Source organism: Nyctereutes procyonoides, unplaced genomic scaffold (genome assembly GCF_905146905.1).
Source record: "Nyctereutes procyonoides isolate TBG_1078 unplaced genomic scaffold, NYPRO_anot_genome, whole genome shotgun sequence".
Taxonomy (NCBI): Eukaryota; Metazoa; Chordata; class Mammalia; order Carnivora; family Canidae; genus Nyctereutes; species Nyctereutes procyonoides.
In genome coordinates this window covers 24008755-24033737 of record NW_026575042.1, presented here as the reverse complement: position 1 = coordinate 24033737, position 24983 = coordinate 24008755, and the positions used below count along the sequence as shown (strand labels likewise).

The 24983-nt window shown below is 36.8% G+C and overlaps 1 protein-coding gene across 1 annotated transcript in view; it reads left to right on the top strand.

The window, feature by feature from the left end:
• Positions 1 to 24510, top strand: part of KCNH8 (potassium voltage-gated channel subfamily H member 8) — a 367241-nt gene extending 342731 nt beyond the window's left edge. The window contains exons 14-16 of the mRNA XM_055321520.1: positions 45 to 151; positions 2698 to 2774; positions 23806 to 24510. Coding sequence (XP_055177495.1) covers positions 45 to 151; positions 2698 to 2774; positions 23806 to 24510 — 889 coding nt within the window. The remainder of the gene's footprint in view (positions 1 to 44; positions 152 to 2697; positions 2775 to 23805) is intronic.
• The last annotated feature ends 473 nt before the right edge of the window (positions 24511 to 24983 follow it).

Genomic DNA, 24983 nt, shown 5'->3' with positions numbered 1-24983 from the left:
TTAATATAAATGCACAACTAGCCAATGTCCTTTATTTTAAATAGGATTGTTGATGGAATTGAAGATGGAAATAACAGTGAGGAAAGTCAGACTTTTGACTTTGGCTCTGAACGCATCAGACTGGAGCCCAGAGTCTCCCCACCTCTTGGAGGTAAGTTCTGTATTTAGCCTTTTGACAAAGGGTGATATTTCTTTTTATCTTGTAATGTTTGGCATAGGCACTTTTTTGCCTTCCCATTCTCTGAATATTTTCTACATGATAAAACTTTACCAATGCCATTGAACAATTAAACTTGAGTCTGTGCCATCTCCAAGTTATTAAGATATAATTTGAAATTGTTTCTCTGTCCAGGCTAGATGCTCTGTCATTTACCAGCCCAGGTAAATGGTATGTCAGGAGACTCAAGTTTCTGCTATTGATTAAAGGGTAACCATGTTTTCTTACTACAAATGCAGACTAATCCACAAAAGCATTATCCAGAGGAAAAGCTGTTTTGGTTGTACACTATAGGAACATTGGTTATTTTTAACCAACCTATTGGTTAGAGATTGTGTATGTGCATTTTGTCAGATCTTAAACAACTTCAAAAGGATGTAAGAAGGTTGGAAATGATGGAGACCTATGTGAAGCACTACCCTCTGGTGATGGTGAATTAATGTAAGGGTACCCCAAAACCTAACCAGCCTCCTCTCTCCTTTGCCTTCTTGAGTTCATTGCCCATAAAAAGAAATCTATCAACATAATGAAGACCAGAAATAACAAGTAAATTCTAAAGACACACTTGTAGTTATAATAAAGTGAGAATAATGAGCAAGCATAGGATACCAAAACAATTTACCAGAAAACTGCCAGATGTAAGGCCAATAGTCCCCTGCCAACTCTGTCATCCCCTTCCCACTCAGCTCTGAGATCCTGTGTGAGGATCTACTAATAATTAGTGAATACTTCCGTGAACAAAACAAAGCCCAGTAGAAACTTTTGAATGTATAGTTCTGGGTGTGTGTCTTCTTTTTTAGAATACCAGTATTCCATGTCAATCAACAATCCTACTTCCTGGCACTCATCATCTTCTGGGGAAATGGAAAGGTCCTTATAAGCTTCCCTGATGGAAGTGGGGGGAATTGCAGATGGAAGGAAGACAGGGATAGAAGGAGTACAGATCTCAGAATACAATCCTGATTCATTCATTTGATTGACTTACCTGTGCTGATATTACTCTGGGGAAAGAGGCACAGAAATCATAGTTACAGTCACACCGATGTATTTGCTATGAAAGTTGATGGTAGGTCCCAATTGGAAGTTTTCCTTATTGACTAACCTAGACCTAGCAATGATGCACAGAACCTCACCACATCCATCCATCTATTTCTGGTCCCACCACCTCCTTATAGCCTCCTCTTCTTGTATTCCTAACATTCACTCCTACACTCATGCACTCAAGCACCAAATTTTCTTGGCTCTACCTCCTAAGCCCTACATTCTAAGACTTTGTGTCCTTACTGCCACCATACTTTTCCTTACCACATCCATCTCTTGCCTGCATTGCTACCAAGGTCTCTTCTCTGGCCTCACTCTGCTCTCCATACAGAGTAAACTTTTTTAAAAATACAAGTTTATTCTTATAATTCTGATCCTATGCTTTAAACCCTTAAATAGCTTCCTATTGCCCTTAGTGTGAAATTCAAATCTATTGCCTAATTGCTTTTTAAATGTCTCTTTTCCCAGCTAGACTTAAGCTCCATGAGGGTCAATTGCATTTTCTTTATTCATTGCTCTCTCTTCTAAAGGGGGCATGGTCTATTATATATGTTCTCTAGTCATTCATTGAATTAATAGATTAACTTTGAAAGTCTTTGCAAAATGAGCTTCTATTACTCTGCCACTTCAGATTGTTTTCAGTGACTTCTTTCTTCCACACATTTTCTACCCATAATTTACCAGAATTAAGATATTAGGATGACCATATAATTTTCTATAAATATATTTAAATAATAAGTATAAATAAATTATATATGAAATATAATTTATATGTATACATATACATATATATAATTATATATGTAATATATAATATATATATTCCTTTCCACTCCAGCTAGCAGCAATTCATCCAAATTTTTGGTGCTGACAGAAATAAATGTATTTGGAAGAGTAAGGTAAAGAAAAAGTGCAGATAAGAGAACCAGGAAATAGGAGATACTATCTTTTAGAGTAACACATGAGGAGATAGGAAACCTATAGTAAAGTTAAGCACCTGAAATATAAGTGGGGGAGGATGCTCTCATGGGCACGGGAATTAATATTTGGGGGGAAAAAGAGGAAAAGAACATTCCTTTTCCACGGTTTAGGCACTGACTGTGATATATTTTTAGAGAATGATCAAAAAAGAAAATGTGCCATCTTGGAACATGGTGGTGATTGTGTTCAGGGGAAAGGAAGATATGATGTGAACACATCCAATCAGTGTGGTCACAGTCCCCACTATGATACGTTCCTAGTTTCAAGGAGTGTATCAGGCATGATCCAGAGGATTACTAGAAGCATGTCCATTTCCAGGGAGACAGAACCTACAGTGCACAGGCATCAGGAAGATTAAAGGTAGTAGCTTAAGCTTCCTTCCCCATTCCAACTGCCCCAATTCTCAAATATGAGGTTTATTACTAAAGGACTCATTTTGTGTGTGTTCCACTTTTCAGACCCAGAGATTGGAGCTGCTGTTCTCTTCATTAAAGCAGAGGAGACCAAACAGCAAATAAATAAACTCAACAATGAGGTATGGAGCTTCCTCTTTCTTTGGTCATGCTGGAGTGGTAAGAGCTATAAATCCTAGTTGCTAGCAAAAGCAATATAATTTAATTATAGGCATGTGCTCTGGTGTCAGACCAGCATGGATGAATTCCCACTAAGCCTCATATGAGTTACGTGACCTTTTATAATTTACTTACCCTCTCTCATGCTCTATTTCCCTGTGTACAAGAAGAGGACAATAAAGGGCCTTATGGCCCATTGTGAAATTGAAATAGTAAAGGCAAATCATTTAGCATAAAGTAAGCACTAAATAAATGATAATTATACTAATTAGTGTCATAAATGTATTGATACTTGATATAACTGGTGCTTTTTCACTTTTTTCATGTACTTTAATTTTTAATGAGTTAAAGCAAGATGATTAGTATAAAGATGAACGCTATTTCTCAGAATAATCACATGGCCTAAAATGCTCTTCCCTTCCCTGACATATATTTGCTGTGTAACTTTGAACACTTTTACTCTCAGGATCTTACCATCTATCCATGTAAAATCAGGTAACTTTTTAACAACTTTATTAAGATATATTTTATATATCATAAAATTCATCCATTTCAAGTATACAATTCAATGATCTTTAGTAACTTCATTGAATGGCTCCACTGTCATATCAGTTTTAGAATAATTTTACCACCTCCCACCCCCCCAACCACTGACAACAAGACTTCTCATAGTGATTTATGATTAATCCCTGTTCCCTCATCTAGCCCTAGGTACCTACTTACCTACTTTTTGCTTCTTCCAGCCATTTCATATAAATAGAGAAGGTAATTTCTGAATCACTATCCTAATTTGGTGTCCTCCCCCAAAAAATTCAATTAGAAAAAAAAAAAACAGATTCAAGACAACAATTTGGATGCAAATAGTTTATTTGGGAGGTGATCCAGAAAGCAGTTGGGGCTCACTCCTGGTGGGGACCACTGAGAGAGCATGTAGGACAACTCAAAACTGTTCTACCATTAGGCAAGGAAAAGGGGAATTGAGGGTGGTTCTTAAGAGATTGACTCTCTAGCTCTTCATGCAGGCCTAGCTGCAGAGGAGACTCAAAAGCTTACTTCTTCAGACAGGAATATGCAGGAAGACCTGGACCTGTCTTTGGTGACCTTCAGGGTTGACCTAAGGTGAGGACATGTGGGCAGGCACAGACACACCCTTTCTAGGACTAAAGTTTTAGATTATCTGATGAGATTTTAGCGAAAAATGTAACCACTTACTAACACTGATGAGATTTGTGAAAATGAAATCATATGATCATAATCAGTTTCCAATTATCTGTAATAGAGGAAAACTGGGTAGCTTGTCATGAAGGTCAGAGGTTTTTCTTAAACCTGTGTGTCTTCAGCTTCGTGAAGATTTACAATTTACTACCATTTCCCCTTCTGTGCCCACTCTCTCTGGAAGTGAAATTGTTGCTAACAAGACAAAAGAGCTCCAATGGACAGAGTAACAAGATAGGAATGGAAAACTAATCGGATTGAAACTTCTTAAATCACAAGGACTTGGCCATACACTGGATTACCTAAATAACCTCTTGTTAAAAATCCATTTAAAAAAAACAAAACAAAACGAAATGAAACAAACTAAATACCTTGTCAGAGAAACTTCAATTGAATAATTTCTTTTCGCATATTGTTTTTGGCTAAAAGCACCCATTGATATAATTTGAATTCTTTTCCCTCACATTTGATATCATTTAATGGTTTTAAGAATTGACTGACCTATATCTTAACTCAAATATTGGAGTTCATAATTGTTCTGGGGAAAGAAATATGTTTATATCTTCACCTTTTGGAAATTACATAATTTTCCCAGGTCACGGCTATAAATCCACATATGATATGATTTTCCTTTGACAATGTGAGCCAGTGGTAGATACGTTAAAACAGATAAGCACTTGAAAAACAAAACATTTCCCCAGTGTGATTTGGTATTCATGATTGCTTTTCTAGTGAGATGACATAAATCTTTTTATCTTGCTATATATTGAAATAAAAAGGGCAAGTTAAAATATCAATTGTCCAATTATCCTTCCCTAAAGAATTAGTTTTTTCTTATAGGAAATATCTGATTTCTTCATGGTTGAAGCTTAAGTAAGAAAATCTTATCCTTTACACATAACTTAATTTATACAGTCTTGACCCTTTGGTGCATTAAAACCCACTAAGATAGGCAGAATGAAAATACAAATTGGTTTCAAACTGTAAAATTATCTTTCTTCCAACCTCCTACTTGTTTTTTCCTCATACCTCCTATAAAGTAATGTTGCTTATATAGCAAAAAAACAAAAAAACAAACAAAAAAAACCTGTCTTTTAAAATCCAAGCCTAATTTTTCCATTTCACCTGTATCCTACCACTCACCCATGTGCTCATCTGATTGCTTTATTCTTCATTTATTCTATTCCTTGTTAGTGGTAAACAAGAGAATTGATAATGAACATGGAATTACTGCATAATAATAACTCTGTAATAAAAAGGGCAATCTCAATATATGTGGGGTATGTCAAGCATTGTATAAAGTTTGAGAACATGGCAACAACTCTATTCTGATATTTGCTTAAATATTTAAGAGGTAAAGAAACTGTTCATTGATGTGTAGATTTCATAATCAGCTGGCTAAATACAGAACAAAAATCAGGGAAGGAATCATGTTGGTAATAACCTACATTCACAGAACAGTGAAGAGAGTTTAAAAGATGTAGGGCAGCTACTAATATTAGAACACTTTTGAAAACATTGCCATTGCTTTACAGCAAACAAAGAAATAGTGCAATTCTAAGGAAATCGTTTAAAAATAACAACAAAATGTCACCGTGGGGGCCATGGGCTGTGTAAGTCAAGTGCTCCATTTCTGAAAAGGTTTGTAGGTAAGGGTTAGAATGTTTCCTTATTTCTGAAATCTGGCTGACCCAGAAAGACATTGCAGCAAAGCCTACCGGGGGAGCCTGCGTGCTCGGCCACAGCAGGCATAAGACATAAAACAGACTAGTAAAGAAAGAAAATAAGCTTTGGAGAAAGAAAAATATTCAGATCCCTACTCATAAAATTAACCATCTGACTTCAGCAAAATTTTCACCTTCCCTAAGTTCAGATTTTTCCTCTATTAGGTGGTAATAATAACATCTGCAATATAGGATCGTTGCAAGAACTTTATACCATAAATAAAGCACCCAGCATGATGTTTTCTGTTAATAAGGGGTCAAGTACTCATTTTCTCCTTCTACAAGGTTATACTTCCGTTCAACAGAAGGCTACTCTCAAGTTAAAGCCCCCTGCTCCCTCCTCCTACCCGGTGCGGAGTAATAGGAGAGGATTTGTCTCAGTGCTTTCATGGGAGAGAAAATTTTGAATTTTCATGAGGGAGAAAATGAAAATTAATAGATTTAAGGGACACAATTGATCATAAAAATTACTAGTTTTTACCTGAGACTTTTTTTGCTATGAAAATACTCAATATAAAATTAGAATAGAAAATGATAGGGCAAAGTGTTTATATTTCAGTGCATCTTATTTTAGCTAAATAATTTGATGAGATAGTGTCACTGAATCAATGTAAAGAACACTTGTTCTGTAAGACTTAGAGATTTAAGGGCAAAGACACCCAGTATGCTACTTAAACAATGCTTAATCATTACCTGCTATTATACTAAACATGTAAGTAGCAAAATGATTATGGAACTAGGCAGAAAAGAACCTGCCAAGCTTACTGGAAACATCATCATAGCCAAATCTTCATTTTCAAAATGAAAGAATGCAGGTGTCTTGTTAAATCATCCTTGTTCAGCAAGGGGTATTTGGGCTGGAATGCTCTGATTGCCACTTTTTAGCATTTTTTTTGTATGTACACAAAGTTAATATTAGGTCATTTTAACCCACCCAAGTCTTAAATATATTCATAGGAATTAAATGTACATTTCTAAACAAAAAATGGGCTTTGTAGAAAAAACTTGTATTTACTATTTAAAGGGAAAAGCCTGACTTTTCATACTATTTATTAACTCCTTTTTTAAAAAACTTTTCTGAGATATAATTAATATATCATATAATTCACCTATTTATTTTTTTTACATGTTAATTAATTTATTTTTTTGACTTTTGTTTCCTTTTTTTTTTAATAAATTAATTTTTATTGGTGTTCAATTTACCAACATACAGAATAACACCCAGTGCTCATCCCGTCAAGTGTCCCCCTCAGTGCCCGGCCCCCATTCACCCCCACCCCCCGCCCTCCTCCCCTTCCACCACCCCTAGTTCATTTCCCAGAGTTAGGAGTCTTTATGTTCTGTCTCCCTTTCTGATATTTCCCACACATTTCTTCTCCCTTCCCTTATATTCCCTTTCACTATTATTCATATTCCCCAAATGAATGAGAACATACACTGTTTGTCCTTCTCCGATTGACTTACTTCACTCAGCATAATACCCTCCAGTTCCATCCACGTTGAAGCAAATGGTGGGTATTTGTCGTTTCTAATGGCTGAGTAATATTCCATTGTATACATAGACCACATCTTCTTTATCCATTCATCTTTCGATGGGCACCGAGGCTCCTTCCACAGTTTGGCTATTGTGGACATGGCTGCTAGAAACATCGGGGTGCAGGTGTCCCAGCGTTTCATTGCATCTGAATCTTTGGGGTAAATCTAACAGTGCAATTGCTGGGTCGTAGGGCAGGTCTATTTTTAATTCTTTGAGGAACCTCCACACAGTTTTCCAGAGTGGCTGCACCAGTTCACATTCCCACCAACAGTGTAAGAGGGTTCCCTTTTCTCCGCATCCTCTCCAACATTTGTGGTTTCCTGCCTTGTTAATTTTCCCCATTCTCACTTCACCTATTTATTTTTTTTAGATTTTATTTATTTATTTGAGGGGGAGAGAGGAGAGAGAGAGAAAGAGAGAGTGCACAAGCAGGGAGAGGGGCAGAGGGAGAAGCAGGTTCCCTGATGAAGACAGACACTTACCTGACTGAGCCACCCAGGCACCCTAATTCATCCATTTAAAGTGTATAATCTGAAGGCTTTTAGTATGTTCATAGAGTTGTGCATTCATTACCTTAATCAATTTTAAACCATTTTATAACCCCACAAAGAAACTCCGTATCATATAGCCATCACTTGTAATGCCAGAAGTTCCCCTATCCTGAACCCTATTAATCTACATTCTCTGCCCATATTTTTGCGTATTTTGAACATTTCATATAAATGGAATCATACAATATGGTCCTCTGTGACTGGCTTTTTTTCATTTAGTATAATGTTTTCAAGGTTCACCCATGTTGTGGCTTGGGAGTACTTCATTTGTTTTTATACCCAAGTAATATTCCATTGTATGGATATACCACTTTTTGCTTATTCATTCATCAGCTGATGGACATTTGTGTTGTTACCACCTTTTAGCTAATATGAATAATGTTGCTATGAGCATTCCTAAGACATTCACACAAGTTTTTGTGTGGACATGTTTTAATTTCTCTTGGGTAATTAAGTGGAATTGCTGAATCGTAAAGTAACTCTATGTTTAAACATTTGAGAAACTGCCAGACTGTTTCCCAAAGCAGCAGCAGCACTTTATATTCAGCAGTATATGAAGGTTCCAAGCTCTCTTTTCCTTGCCAGCAATATTTTATTTGTTATAAAACTTTTTTATTATAACCATACTAGAGTATATGAAGTGGTATTTCATTGTGATTTTCACTTGCATTTCCTTGATAGCTATATAGAGCATCTTCTCATGCTTTAGAAAGTCGTCTATTCATGCTTTGGAAAGTCGTCTATTCAGATCCTTTGCCCACTTTAAAATTGGATTGTCTCTTTGTTACTGGGTTGTAAGAATTACATATATATTCTCGATACAAGTTATGATGTGCAGTTTTCTTCTCCCATTATTGAAGTTGCCTTTTCATTTTCTACACATTTTTATTTGAAACACAAAAGTATTAATTTTGGTGATATTCAGTTTATTCTTTCATTCTTTGTGATTTTGAAATCACATCTACAAATTTGTAGCATGAGATCAATGAAGTCTCCTTCAGTCAAAGATAGCAATATCAGAAGCTGTTCCTTACCAAAGATTTGCTTTATTACTTTTCTAAATGGCAATGAAAGTTTAGACTTCTATTAATAATTCACACAGAGAATCTTACATGAGTAATATCCATAGTAAAGGGTATGCCTCAGTCCTCTGAATTAGTATTATCATTATATCTTTTATTTGACAATGAGTTTAACCAAACACATTCAGAGAATTGTGAGACCATTCCAAGTTCTGACTGTACAATCTCATTTCTTCCTCATCATGATCACATATGTATTCTTAACCATCAATTCTCAAAAGCAAAATCTAAAAAAATGTGTACATTCCCCTTTTGACATAGAAAAACAAAATCCATTTAACTGCTGACAAACCATTCTGCAGTTTTCATTTTAAAACATAAATATTACTGATTATAATGCTACGTTTTGTGGGCATAGCTTTCTAAACTGGAATATACCCAACTATTTAATGATTTGCAGGATGCTTTTTGTTTATTTTCAGTTCTCAAGCCTGTTTACCTAGGTAGATTTGTAGCTTTTATGAGAGATTTCCTGATAATAAATAAATAAATACATACATACATACATACATACATACATACATACATACATACCCTAAACAATAGTGAGGATCTCCCAAAAGGAAAAAAAGTGCCACTCAAAAGTTCATCCTGTGAAGTATGAATTTAATATGGATATAGCTTTTGGATATTAGGTGTTTTTGTCTTCCTAACCTGTGATTACTTATACATAAGCCTCTCTTATTTTGAGTAGAGGGACTAAATGGACATATCGGTAAAGGTCCAAGGGAGACCAATGCCACATTCCAAATGGGCAACTTCAGCAGGAAAAAGAGTATTTACAAAGAAGTTAGCTGAGTGTAGGGCAACCACAAAGGATAGCACTGTCCCTCCCACTGTGAGGATAATAACAATAGAAGATCACTACAACTCCTGGGTCTGAAGGGGCCAGGGTAGAGAGTGATTATAGATAGAATCTTGAGTCAGAGAAAGGTGGAGAAGGCCACCTGAAAAGACCTGTGATCTTTTGTTGGGACCCTCTGTGACCTTCTGCCCACCTCAACTCTGCAGGGAAGCAGCCAGAGGAACATATACCCCGACTTCCCTCTCCTATCTCCCTTCGATCTGCTGTTGTTCTACAATGGCCAAACCCAACCAGAAGCCTATGAGCCAATGAGCCTGTTGATGGAATTCATACAAGTCAGCCTCCAAGGAGCAGAACTGGTTGGAATATGGATCTATTCTAGAAATAAAAATGAGAAATATTACATAAAATGAGTTATTGTGTATTCAAGCAAGTACAGAGAAATTCAAATGAAATTTAAACAATTGGTTATTAATTATTTATTAGTAGTAATTAGCCAGTTAGTAATAGCCTAGTTATTAACTGGCTACTAATAGTTTCAGAATAACTGTTGTTTTTTTTTTTTTAATGAATATGGGTGTTCCTCTCCCATACTTCCTAAATAACTTGTAAGTTTTGATACATTCTTTAAGGATTTATTTATTTATTTGAGAGAGAGAGCAGGGGAGAGGGGCAGAGTCTTAAGTAGACTCCATGCTGAGCATGGAGCCTGACACAGGGCTTGATCCCCCAACCCTGAAACCACAACCTGAGCCAAAATCAAGAGTCTGGCACCTAACTGACTGCACCACTTAAGAGCCCCATAAGTTGATACATTTTTTTAAAAGATTTTTTTAATTCATCTATTCATGACACAGAGAGGGAGGCAAAGATACAGGTGGAGGGAGAAGCAGGGTCCATGCAAGGAGCCCGACACGGGACTCGATACCGGATCTCCAGGATCAGGCCCTGGGCTGAAGGCGGTGCTAAACCGCTGAGCCACCCGGGCTGCCCAAATTCATACATTTTAAAAAGAACATACCGCTCTGCCATTTTCCATTCATCAATAGAAAAATTAAGTCCAATAATTGATCCAATCTAGCAGCTACAAATAGTATTAGAAATTTTTTATAGAATCTCACAATTGGAAGGGATTACAGGGAAATTTTTCTTTCTTCTCATCCCCTAATACATGAATTTCACCTTTTTAAAAATGAGAACATCATACATCTTTCAGAAGGGCTCTGATTCCACCTCCAGTCTACTATGAATTTTCGTGATTCTTCCATGATGAATCCCAGTTTTTAGGTCCCTTCTCTGAGTTTTAATACTTGCTTTCTAACCTTGCCATTCAGTATTTTCTTTTCTATACTTTTATGTTATTTTCATGTGCACATTTCTTCTTTTCCCAAGCTCTTGAGAACTTTGATCATATCTCCAAAAAATTCTATGAATTGCCTCAAAATTATTATTATTTTTATTGTTGTTGTTGTTAAAGTATGCAGACTTTACAGAAGTACAACAGAGAATGTCCTTATCTCAAGTAGGTCAATGTTCAGGACTAGAAAATAAATATATATGAACTTGAGAAGGCTTGGAGATTCTTTCAGTCTTTTTATTAGAGAACCATAAGGCACTTAGACAAATGGGAACTGACACTTCCCATTTACTTGTACCTAATTAGAAATAAACACAATATCATAAATCAATACTAAATTAGTCATATTTCCCTTTTGTGCTTATGTGACCATAGGATAAGATAGAATTTGAAAAAAAATTTATGTACTAGGTAGACGAATTGTTCTGAAATCAATATTTAAGCAATCTCAGCTTCAATATTGTATTTTTATAATGTGGGAGAATCATAAAATTTGAAATTTGAGAGATATCTCAGAGGCCACCTATTCTAGCTTATCTTCTAGTAGTGGAAATTTATTTCTGAGATTTTTAGCAAGAAGTTATTTTGCCTGAACATTTTCTATAGTGAGAAACTCACTATGTCCCAATAAAAAGCTACACTAGTATTTTCCAAACCTAGTTGTGCTTTCAGATTCTCTAGAACTTTTTACATAATTATAGATTGTAGATATTTTATAAATTATGAATATATAAAATATATTTAATATTAATAAGTATTTTTAATAAGTATTTTAAAAATAACAATTCCTTTGGCCAGGCATAGACTAACTGAATCTCAGAACTCTAGAGTTGGCACCGGGAATCTGTATTTTTAAAAATTTTCCAAATGCAGGGCACCAAGGTGGCTCAGTCATTTAAGCTTCTGACTTGTGATTTTGGCTCAGGTCATTATCTTAGGGTCCTTGGAGCCTCAAGTTGAGCTCTGTGCTCAGCAGGGAGTCTACTTAAGGATTTTCTTTCTCCCTGTCCCTTTGCCCCTCTCCCACTCATATTCTCTCTCTCTCTCTCTCTCTCTCTCTCTTGCTCTCTTTCTCTAAAGAAACAAAATCTTTTTAAAAATTCTCCAAGTGCTTCTGATGACAGCCAACCTCATTTCTCAATTAGTTTAGCTATTAGAAACCTATTCTCTATATTTAGCTCATATAACTTTCTATAAGGCCTTTTTATTAATATTTCCTACTCTATCCCTCTTGAGTTGCATAGAAAAAGCTACATAAATGTTTTTTATGCTGAAAATACTTTAAATTTTGAAGATAGCTAATATCTCTCTTCCTCCCCACTCTGTAGCATATTTTCTTCCTCTCTAATGCTCTCTCTTTCTGAAACTTTACTCATGTGACATGAAATACAGACCTTTTAATCATTATGATTAACTTCCTCTGCCACTGACCCCTCCTCTTGTCCAAATTTCTTAAAGACAACCACAAATGATCCCAGTGTCCTATAGATAACATTTCCAGAACAGACCATATTGTCTATCATGTTTTAGTTTACGAAAACACCTGAAGGTCTTGTATTTTTCTCTCTGTTCAGAAAGCTCTTCCCCAATATCTGCATGGAAGCTCTCTTCCCTCTTTTAAGCCTGTGTTAGATGTCAACTTAGTGAGGTCTTCCTTGACCAGTCTTTTTAAATAGAAGTCCCCTCTACCCAAATTACTTCTAAATTTGTTCTTCCTCATAGCTTATCAAACCTCTGATACAGTACATAGTTTATTTATGTAGATTTTTCATCGTCTTTATCTCCCATTAGAATGTCAGTTCTATGAGGACAAGAATCTTTATCTGTCTTTTTCTTTGCTATGACTGGCTACATACAGTAAATATACATTTATGGTAATGAATGTATAAAAAGTGCTGGATTATGCATTATATCTATTTTAACCATCAGGTCGAACATTAAATAGAAGGGAAAATAAAATTCCAATTTTGAGTTTGAAGAGACACTATAAATCCCATCATGTGAGATGCTTCTATCACGGATTAGTAAATTGAGGCCCAGAGATAATCACATATGCAGCAAGAGGTATAGAAAGGCTTAAAAACAAGACCTGAGTCCCCATTTCAGTGGGTTTTTTTAATTGGGTTAGCTTTCAGAGAAGGCTATCCTTGTTGTGCACTGAAAAGATTTCCTTCTGAAATATTAGATACCCACATTAAGACTTGAGTCTTTGGTTTCTTAAATTACCCATATATACTTAAAAATAATATTTGATTTAATCATGGATGGATAATTTTAAGATATGATAATTTTAGGAAGGGCTTTTCAAAAAAAGTCTAATAAAATACAGTGTATGTTTATTCAAGGGGAAAGATACATCCCCAAATATGTTTTTCCATTGGTGACTATTCCACATGTTAGCATATTCAAATCCAGAAAAAGAAAAAAAGAAAGGAAAGGAGTACATTTTGAAGCAAATAAAATGATAGGTGGGGTGGAGTCCACTGGTAAAATATTGATTTTTTAAATGTATTTTTAAATCAAATCTGATAACTGGTAACAAAATACCATTACTACAGCCTTATACTGACTTCAGTTGATGATCTGGAAGCCTACTCTCTAAAGTGAATCTCTTCAGCCTTGGTGATAAAGGAGTTCTATTCAAATAGCATTCATTTGATAGAGAAATGTGTTTTTGTTTAAAACTCCATTATCAAAAAAGCTTGAATCGGGTAGGTATCTACCGGTGGTTAAAAGAAAACTCTAGACCTCTGAACAAACTTTAGGTAGTAGGTTCCATGATGCTTTATACTAGACCTTACTGAACCAGTCTTTCTCACTGGGGTGTTCATTGCTCAATTGCTATGAAAGTAAAAGAAAAGCTTTTGCATTCATTCAAGTAGGTATCTATTCTTTTGGTGTTTTTTTGGACACTGATTTGCAGTAGTTAAAAATTAGTCATTGAAACTTAACAACCAGAGATAAAGGAGAAGCAATTAATGTAAATCAGTTTTCTTTTTCAGGTAAGATATTTGGGGATTTTTAAAGGAATTACATGTACATAGATGTATTTTTAAGTGAGATTCTAATGTACATACCAAATATTTTGTTTTCATTTTTTAACCATGAGCCATTTTAAACATATAGATATTGATAAAATAACAGATGTCCAAATAACTATTAGTCATATTAAGTAAATAATAACATATTTCTATGTTTCATATGTTGTGTACATACACGTTGAATGTACATCTATACACAGAATAATTCCCTGTGAGATAAACATACAAATAAGAAATAATAGAAACAAGCTGAATGACTCCTACCCATCAGGTGAATGAGAAAATCACTACATAGAGACAGATAGTAAAGGCTGGGACACATAAACCTTAAACCCCATCCCAGATAAAGTGCCACATAATCAAGAGGGAGCCCCTAACTCCCAGCATTGAAAAGTTTGGAACTAGAGCCCCCAACTAGGGTCCTCAAAACATCTGGCTCTGAAAGCCAAAGGCGCTTATGTTCACAAGTCCTACATGATTACAGCAAACAAAAATAATTTTTAAATGGGTGGAAGAACATAGCAGATAAGGGGTTAGTATCCAAAATTTATAAAGAACTTAACAAACTCAATGCCCCAAAAACAAATACTCCAATCGAGAAATGGGCAGAAGACATGAACAGACATTTCTCCACAGAAGACTTAACACATGGCCAACAGACATGAAAAAATGCCCAATATCACTCGGCATCAGGGAAATACAAATCAAAACCACAGTGAGATACAACCTCACACTGGTCAGGATAGCTAAAATTAGCAAGTCAGGAAATGACAAATGTTGATGAAAATGTGGAGAAAGGGAAATCCTCTTACACTGTTAGTGGGAATGCAAGCTGGTGCAGCCACTCTGGAAAACAGAGTGGAGGCTTCTCAAAAAGTTGAAAATAGAGCTACCCTATGACCCAGCAATTGCATTACTAGGTATTTACTAGGTATTTACCCAATGATACAAATGTAGTGATCTGAAGGGGCACCTGCACCACAATGTTTATAGCAGCAATGTCCACAATAGCCAAACTATGGAAAAAGCCCAGATGTCTGTCGATAGATGAATAGATAAAGGTGTGATATATATATATATATATATATATATATATATATATATATATATATACACAATGGAAAACTACCCAGCCATCAAAAAAATGAAATCTCACCATTTATACCAAAATGCTGCATATTTGATACCCCAGACTGAAACCAAATCAACTCTAGGTTTAGAAAATGATTGGAATATATATCCATGATGTTCCATAGCAATTAAAAGAGGGTTTGTTCAGTTGTCCATCAACAGATAAATTGATAAAGATGGGATTTGCATATATATATATACATACTCAGCTATCAAAAATGATATATATACATATATATGTATGTATAATGATATATATATATATATATATCAAAAAAATGAAATCTTGCCATTTGCAACAATGTGGATGGAACTAGAGGGTATTATGCTAAGCAAAATAAGCCCATCAGAGAAAGACAATTATCATAGGATTTCACTCATGTATGGAATTTAAGAAACAACAGAGGATCATAGGGGAAGGGAAGGAAAAATAAAACAAGACAAAATCAGAGGGGGAGACAAACCATAAGAGACTCTTTTTTTTTTAATTTTTATTTCTTTATGATAGTCACAGAGAGAGAGAGAGAGAGAGAGAGAGAGAGAGGCAGAGACACAGGCAGAGGGAGAAGCAGGCTCCATGCACCAGGAGCCCGATGTGGGATTCGATCCCGGGTAAGAGACTCTTGATCATAGACAAACCTAGGGTTGCTGGAGTGGAAGGATGGGGTAACTAGGTGATGGACATTAAGAAGGCATGTGATTTAATGAGTATTGGGTATTATATAAGACTGATGAATCACTGAACTCTACCCCTGAAACTAATAATATACTATATGTCAATTAATTGAATTTACATTTTAAAGAGTGAAAAAAATAAATGGGTGTAAGAGCATCTCTATGGTTGTATATCCAAGTTCAGCAGAGAGGGAGCATGCAAAAATGCCCATTTCCTAGTTTCTCCCTGAAAGGGATATTACTGCATACTTTCCCAGCTGCTGCCTAAGCACCAGCTTCTAATCCATGTGCAGCTAGGTACTCTCTATGATCCTCCACTTTGGGACACTGACAGATCTTGGGACACCCTCAACTACTGGGAGCCACCAAGAAGAAAGACAACAGTTTCAACAATCACAAAGACCCTAAACCGTCAAGACTCCACCAAAACTTGTTAGAACTAATAAATGAATTCAGTAAAGCTGCAGGATATAAAGTCAATATATAAAAGTCAGTTGTATTTCTATCCACTGATAATGAACTATCAGAAAGAAAAATTAAGAAAAACAATCTCATTTATAGTAATATCAAAAAGAATAAAGTACTTAGGAATAAATTTAACCAAGGAGGTATAGACTTGTACACCAAAAATGACAAAATATGTGTTTTTGTGCTTATTTTATTTAAATTCAATTAATTAACATATACTGTTGGTTTCAGAAGTAGAAGTCTGTATTTCATCAGTCTTTTATAATACCCAGTGCTCATTATATCCTGTGCCCTCCTTAATGTCCATCACCCAGCTATCCCATCCCCTCACTCTCCTCCCCTCTAGCAACCCTGTTTGTTTCCTATGATTAAGAGTCTCTTATGGTTATGACAAAATATTGTTGAAAGAAATTAAAAGAAGATCTAAACAAATCAAAAACTCCAACTACAGACTTGTCAAAGGAATTGAGAAAAGCTGTTTAGACTAGATTCTCAGCTCTTACTGAAAGACTAGTACATGAAGAGTTAACCAAAGGGACTAGATCCATAATAGGAAGTCATGATCTGACTTAGAATACGACAACCAGCAGCACTCTCATCAACTGGGAGCTTAACAGAAATGCAGAATCCCACCCCATACCTACCAAGTCTTAATATACATGGTGTCAAGATCCCCAAGTAATTCCTCTATTCATTGTCTTGATAAGCAGTGTCAATACAGTTTGTATTCTGAGATGAGACAGATTTTTCACTAATAGCAGTGAAGATCCTTTAGCCAGACAGCAATTTGGATACTAATCAAACTTTGTCACAGGAAGTGGGAAAGTAGATGAGGAAAGCAATCAAAGGGTTGATAAATAATGGATTACAACAATACAGCTAAAGTAATAAAGTTGTGTCCAAAGGCCTGAGTTTGCAGAAATTCAATGAAACCATTGGAGTAATCACTTTCAAGACTTGTAATTCTTCTCTTATTATAATTTAAGTTGCATCAGATGCACCTGCAAAAGTAAAGCCCTTGGTACTATTCCTGTGTGACCTTGGGTAAACCATTTCACCTCCCAACATTCTAGTCTCTCCAGCTGTAGAACAAGATATACAACTTTCGTTAGTAATGGGATTGAGAGTCTCATTTGGATGAAATTTATGCAAGTGCCGAGTATGATTATTATTTTAGCTGACAGATAAAAAGATTGTCATTTGTTTTTGAATGTGTTGTGAAGCAAAAGACACAAGGATGAAATTATACCGATCGTCCTTTTTGTTTTGCCTGCTTATGGAGTTTGATTGAACTTGTCTGAATCCCATGATAAATATGCAACATAACAAAAGATTAAATGAAAGACCATTTAATTACCTGAATCAGAGCTTGTAAAAATGTATATGTGTTCATGGTGGGGGGTGGGGGGTGGAGAGGATTGGTGTAATTAGGACCGGAAATTTAGAAAAATTGTGTCTAGCAGGAAAATGTGTACATGTTTGGCAAAAATTGAGTGACGGGTCAAGAACTCTTCAAGCTAAGAAGATTATATCAACAGATGCATTACCCATCTGCTCACTGAATGCACAAAAATGGAAACGGCATTTTTTTCTATCAATTGAAGTTCCAGTTATACTCAGAGGCCATGAATCATACCATGCCAATAGCCAAGATTGAAAAATGTAAAACATGAATAATAGAAGGCAAAAGTTAGCTACTTTCTACGTGAAATAAAAGGTATTGTCAATTCTGGTCTTCCTTGTGAAACTCACATTCCTGTTCCCAAAAGGCACAATCCAGAGACACACCAGAACAGCAAATCTGTGTTTACACTAAAAGGCACATAATCTAAGTGTAAAAACTAGCAGTGCACAGTCTTATTGGAACAATAGGTCACCAGCATCCCAGATGGATTTTTTCAACTATGTAATAACACAATGGTTTTAAAACCTCCCATTTTGAAGTGATGAGGATGTCTATGAGATACTGACATCATATAAAACATTCTTACCTGCTAGAGATACAGTGGTACTTAAATCTGTGTCTTGCAGTGTTATTTAGGGGAGATTGGTGAAAGTTATTTAAGTTCAAATGAAAATATTAGAAACTCATATTAAGAAATTAACCATCCAACTTATTATTCATTAACTTACTCATGTATCAACAAAGAGTTGTAAATGGCAGGATTTATACAGTGACTAGAGCTATTATAAAGCACAATAATGACTAGTCATCCCTGCCCCCAGCTAATCCTGCTGAACATTGTCGTATTTTGGCTCATGCATCCTTTATAGAGATTTCTCAATCCATCTGACTGCAATCACTCAAACCTTAGATCAACATTTTTCAAAGGCTTTGGTTATCACTGTTACTATTTGTTACGGCAAAGAGCTACACAAGTGATGCTAAAACTTGGAGACTCTATTTCTCCCAAATTAATTCTGTAAAAAGCATTAACAGCATGGTTTGTCTCTCCGTGCTGAGGCTGAAGAGGAGTTATATATGTCTTTTATTCTCTTTGGGCTAAATGGTTCCTGGGTCAGTATTCCCTACCATGAAGAAGTTTTCAACTGAGCTGTTTTGCATTATCAAATGCAGATACTGGGGATCCTGGCAAGCATGAGTTATATGTAGGGACCAAACATTAACTCCATTGTATTATTTAATCCTCACAACAAAGCATCTGTGGACATATGATTGAGGGTGAGAAGTAGCATCACATCAGTGGTGCAAAGTAAACATAAGAAAAGAAAAACAGATACCTTGGAAATGTAGGCAACAATAACTATTTCTTAGCAAAAAGAAGTTCTGAGTAAAGCTGGACATGGCCAAAATAGAAAAATTGTGGCAATTAGTGACTTCCTTCTTAAAGGTATGGAATGATCACTTTGTGGATTATCATGGATAATTGACCAGTCCCGTGTCACATGAGTGTTTCTATTCATGACAGAAGATGCTGCTAAACAAGAGCAAATGTACTGCCTAAAAATCTGCTAAACACCTAATGATTCGTGTGGTAAAATACATGTTACTGGGAGAACAGAGAAGAGAAGAATCTTTAGATGATCCAAAGTTTTGGATAGAAAACTGAACCACTTGGAAGCACAGATGGTGTTTTCAACACTTCTTTCTAGCAGTTGAGACTTTGGAAGGGATAGAGAAATCTTGGATGTGAACAATTGGCTCTGCAGATGGTGATGGTGAACTGGTTTGGCCGACAGTTTTAAATCCCAGACCGATGGGTTCTTATTCACAGAAGAATTAGGAGAAGGAAGTGGAAGGAGGGGGGGAAATGGATAAAGGAATATAACTTAATACACAAGGGAAAATGTGTATTAAGTTATGGTTTATTTATCAATTTTATAAATAGAAATAATCAGAAGGCCACATCTAAAATAGCCAGCTACGGTAGCAACCAGAGATGCAAAAAAGTTTACCAAATTTCAGCTGATAAAACAATTCTGAATAACTTAATTAAGTTTGTCACTTGGCACTCATAGTCATGAGATATGGGAGTCAGTAAATAGGTGCCACTAAAAAATGTGATGGAGGGACACCTAGGTGACTCAGTTGGTTAAGCATCTGACTCTTGATCTCAGGGTCAAGAAAGAAAGAAAGAAAGAAAGAAAGAAAGAAAGAAAGAAAGAAAGAAAGAAAGAAAGAAAGAAAGAAAGAAAAAAGAAAGAAAGAAAATAAAAGGAAAGAAAGAAAGAAAGAAAGAAAGAAAGAAAGAAAGAAAGAAAGAGAAAGAAAGAAAGAAAGAAAGAAAGAAAGAAAGAAAGAAAGAAAGAAAGAAAGAAAGAAAGAAAGAAAGAAAGAAAGATGGAAGGGAGGAAAAGACAGGAAGAGAAAGAAAGGAAGAGAGAGAGAGAGGGCTTGTTAAGGGCTTTGTAATATCCACTTAAAAAGAGGCTGTATTGAGCACCTGGGTGGCTTAGTTGGTTAAGAGGCTGCCTTCGGCTCAGGTCATGATTTCGGGGTCCTGGGATTGAACCCCACATTCTTCCTGTTCCATGAAGACTCTGCTTCTCCCTCTCCCACTCCCCCTGCTCTTGCTCTGTCTGTCTCTCTCTCTCTCTCAAATAAATAATATTTTTTTAAAAAAGAGATAGTATCTTCTAATATGAGTAACAGAAGACATTTAAAGAATTTGAGCAGGTGTTGAGGTAAGTGGGAAAACTTTGGTTCATTTGATCTGGAATGATTTTTGTTTGTTTTTACTGACCTATTTTTGCAGTACTCTGGTTTTAAGTTGTATTTTGAAGGCATATCTCCTTAAATGGATGGAGCCTTGTTCACAAAGTAGCCCCAACAAGCTTTTTTAGCAAATGCACATCTTAGCATGCTATAAAAAGGCAGAAAGCCTCACCACCCTTGTAGAGACTTCATTCTTTGCTTTCCACATTTGATTAAGAATAAGGTCTTTCCTGTTTTAGAATGAATTTTGTTAGCAAGCCCAGCAGAAAGCAGTAAACAAAAGTGCTGTGCCTCTTACTGCAGTTTTTGTGGCAGTATGTTGTCACTTTCAGCGTCACTAGAGTATCCACCTCCAGGAGATGCCATGTTTCCTTGTGACAGTTGCCTTTGTCCTTGGGAAGTGAGACATCCCATATCCAACAGGGATTAATTCTCTTCATGTAACTTTAATAAGGTGTAGGGGTGTTTCCTCAGTGACACAGTGGCAGAAATCTTGATATAAATTGATCTTTGCCCTTCAGAGCTAAAGAAAGCTCTATTTCCTTGGATTCTTTGTTTGCTTTTAGTTCAGGCTAATATAGTGATTTTGTTTTCTGGAAATGTTAATGCTTCTTTACATTCTGGGAGCCAGTCAAGACTCTGGATTCTCATTCGAAGTTCATTACCCCGAAGTTGTGATAAGTGCACAGTAAAAGTTGGATGTCAAGGATGTGGCTATCAAAAGCTATTTCACCCATGGGAAAATACCTGTCCATCTTGAAATCTAGAATAAAGTAGTTCATCATATATTGTCTGGCTCCAAATTCCCCTTACTGCCCACTGTTTTTGTTGTTTTATTTGTATAATTTTATATGAGGAGATTTTGCTCTGCTTAATACATCTCTGACTTAGAGATGATGCCATTTACTTACTTGATGTTGAATTAACACTTCAGATAGATTTCACACATGAAGCTACCTTTTTGTATCATCTGGGCTCTTCACAAATTCTGAGCACATTAACAAAAATCTCTCAACTCTTAATCAATACCTCCTTCTCCAGGTGATTATATATTATAACAGAAAGAGCACCAAAATAAGAAGGCCTGGATTCCAGACCAAAGAATGAAATAAGGGACCTTAAAAATGTTGTTTAACTTCTGAGCCTAGTGTCCCCATTTTATAGGTGGGGAAATAATAATGTATCTCTGCCTATCTTAGCACTGTTTATAAATCCAATAGAGAAAAAGGTACCTGAAATTACATTGTATCATAAATTTACTCAAACATTTATTGAATAACATAATTGTTGATGTGCTTAAAATGCAAAATGGTTCTTCAAAGACTATCTTTATTCAAGCCTAATAAAATGCCTATTAAAAAGCATTTTACTGGGAGCTAATGTACCTCTGGTCAATTCGATGCAGAAATGAACCTTAGACATTCCACAGAAATGGATGGTCAATATATCCCTTCAAACATCTTGTTTAGTGTCAGCCTTCTCTTCTGAAATTTGGATAGGAGAGCTAATCAGTTCAAGATGGAACCCATGGGTGAATGTCTGCAATGCCAAGATCCAGATCCTGATTTAAGTGTGACCCATGCACTTTAAAATTGAGGCTTGGCAGGTCATAAAATTAGATAATCTCAAAACACATAGTTAAAATGTAGTGAAAATCTCAAAACACATAGCATCTTCCTCAGATTCACTGTTTTGCTTCTTAAATGTGAGGCTCAGAGGTATCTTTTTATCGCCCAAAGTTTCAGATCTGTTGAAAAGCCTGGACAGGCATTCGATTGAGTCCCTCGAGTTCCATGCTAGCAGCAAGGCACAAATACTTTTGGCCTGGCAATTTCAAGGCAGGTGTTACCAGTTGGTTGCCTGAACCATGGAAAAACCTCCTTCTGGCCTTTTTTAAAATGCCTGATTCAAGCGGCACTACCTCCTGATGGGCCTGCCAGGGAGAATTAGTTTCAGAACGCACTCACAGGAAGTGAAATGAATTAAGCTGCTGGAGGAATTAGGAATGTGTACGTAAAGGTTGAAAAAAGTTTGCCCAAAACAGCAATCTTGGATCTGGCATCACTGAAGTCAAACTTGCCTTTTGTTTTGTTTTGTTTTTTGAGGATAGTCAATGGGTTCAGGTGCTTATATTGGAGTTTTGTGGTTCATGATAGAATAATCAAGTCACAGAAGGTCCTTTATAAAATACAATCATAGCAATTAAGGCAAAGTATTACACCATCGTGTTATTGTTACAAATCACCAAAGATTAGAAAATACATGTTTGCGTCCTGCTTTCTTTTCCTCACTTTGAAGAATGTAAGCACTCCAGAAAAGCTAGATTCAATCTTCTGGTGGTCTTCCATGGTTAGAAAAAAGTGATGTGGTTGGAAAGAAAATAGATCCTCTGGCAGATTTTATTATTGGTTTTAAGTGTAAAATGAATAATGAAGACTTTTCAGTGGGTCTTAGGTGTTTGAGGGTTGTGTCTACTTGGAAAATCTTACAAAAGCTAAATGTCTTGCCTAGAAAAGTGAATAAAGCACATACCACATAATCTGGGTTACAATTCCACAAGGCTCCAGGTTCACTGATCTACCACAATGCCCCAAGGCTCCACACCATCTGATTTGCACCTACCTAGCTTTCAGGTTTCTCTTATTTGGCTGTGTTCCCTCTTTCTGCAAACTCCCTCCCTCACCGATCAGGTGCGGGTTCTTGCTTACCACCTTCACCATCCCTGAAGGCCAGTTTGCTCCTGAACCTACAATGAGCATGGATCTCAACCAAAAATGATGAAAGTGAGGGTTATTATTTACTGTCTACTCTGGACAGATGGTGTGCTGAGTGCTTTACATACAATACCCACCACTCCATACTGGTTTTTGAGGTGTCTGAGGATGATTTGTGTGCACCACTGTGTAACCCACTAGCTCAGAGGAAGTAAAAGGTACTGTCTGTATGTACGAGATACAAGAGATAATTGACCCACGTCTCTAATTTAGTTCAAGAACCCCAGAGTCACTGATTAAGAACACGACTATGAATATCTCTGTAGGTTCCCTCAGAATAAGAATGGCTGTAGACTAGGTGCCCAACTTTCCCATCCACCCTTGGACTTGGCTGGAGTTAGAGGTGGGCAGCCTTTCAGTCCTTCGTACTGTGAAATCTCATTTCCCTGCCTCACTGCTCTCAAAGCACTGCCATGCACCTCTGACTATTGCTTTCTGCTTTGCTTTATCCACGCAGGTAACGACATTGACTCAGGAGGTCTCTCAGTTAGGTAAAGACATGAGGAATGTGATGCAACTTCTAGAAAATGTTCTCTCACCTCAGCAACCATCACGGTTTTGCTCTCTGCACTCCACATCCGTGTGTCCCTCCAGGGACAGCTTACAGACCAGGATGACCTGGAGCACACACCAACCTTGCCTACACTTACAAGCTGGGGGAGCTGCTTATACTCAAGCACAACTCTGTCATGGTAATGTCACCTCACACATTTGGAGTGTGGATCCCTCCTCTGTGGGGAGCAGCCCCCAGCGAACTGGAGCTCATGAGCAAAATCCAGCTGACACTGAACTTTATCATTCTCCAAACCTTGATTATTCACCTGCGCACTACCAGGTCGTCCAAGAAGGTCATCTGCAATTTTTAAGGTGCATCTCCCCACATTCAGATTCTACACTGACACCTCTGCAGTCCATTTCAGCGACCCTCTCATCCTCCCTCTGCTCCTCCTCAGAAACGTCCTTGCATCTGGTTCTCCCAAGCAGATCAGAGGAGGGCAGCTTCAGCCAAGGAGTCACGAGTTCCTTCAGTATGGAAAACTTGCCAGGATCTTGGGACAGGGAAGGAGCAGCATCAATCTCTACGGAACCCTTGGAAAACTTTCCACTGGAAGTTGTCACAAGCACAGCAGAAATGAAAGATAGTAAAGCCATAAACGTATGATATTTGCGCACGTGCAGCAGCTGCCAGTTCCAAACCCACCACTGCATGACAGCTTTAGTTTGCCTTTTTTGCCTCAGGCAGGTGTGAAGACTGGGCTAAGCTGGGAGTCCTGCAGGAGCGTGCGTGAGGAGCCAGCCGAAGGCAGAGCCACATCCATACTGTAGCAAGCACTTGCTAGATCCTTAGGAACATAGCAGAAACAGTTCCCTCTACAGGTATTCACTTACCCGTCTGTTTCACAGACTTTTTAAAAGTCCAAAGACCCTGAGGGTCTGAGCAGCTAGAAGTTCCAGACAAAGAATTTGTGGATTCATTTTGTCCTAGGTGACTTTTGTGAAATGCAGCAAAGGTTTTTCCTGAGTGCCTGCTTGTCGTTCCTGAACAATATCCATAGCGCTGTTGGCCTCTGGAGTGCACAGCTCCTGCTGATCTATTTTTCTTTTTGTGAAGGCAAAGGGACAATTATCACTGCA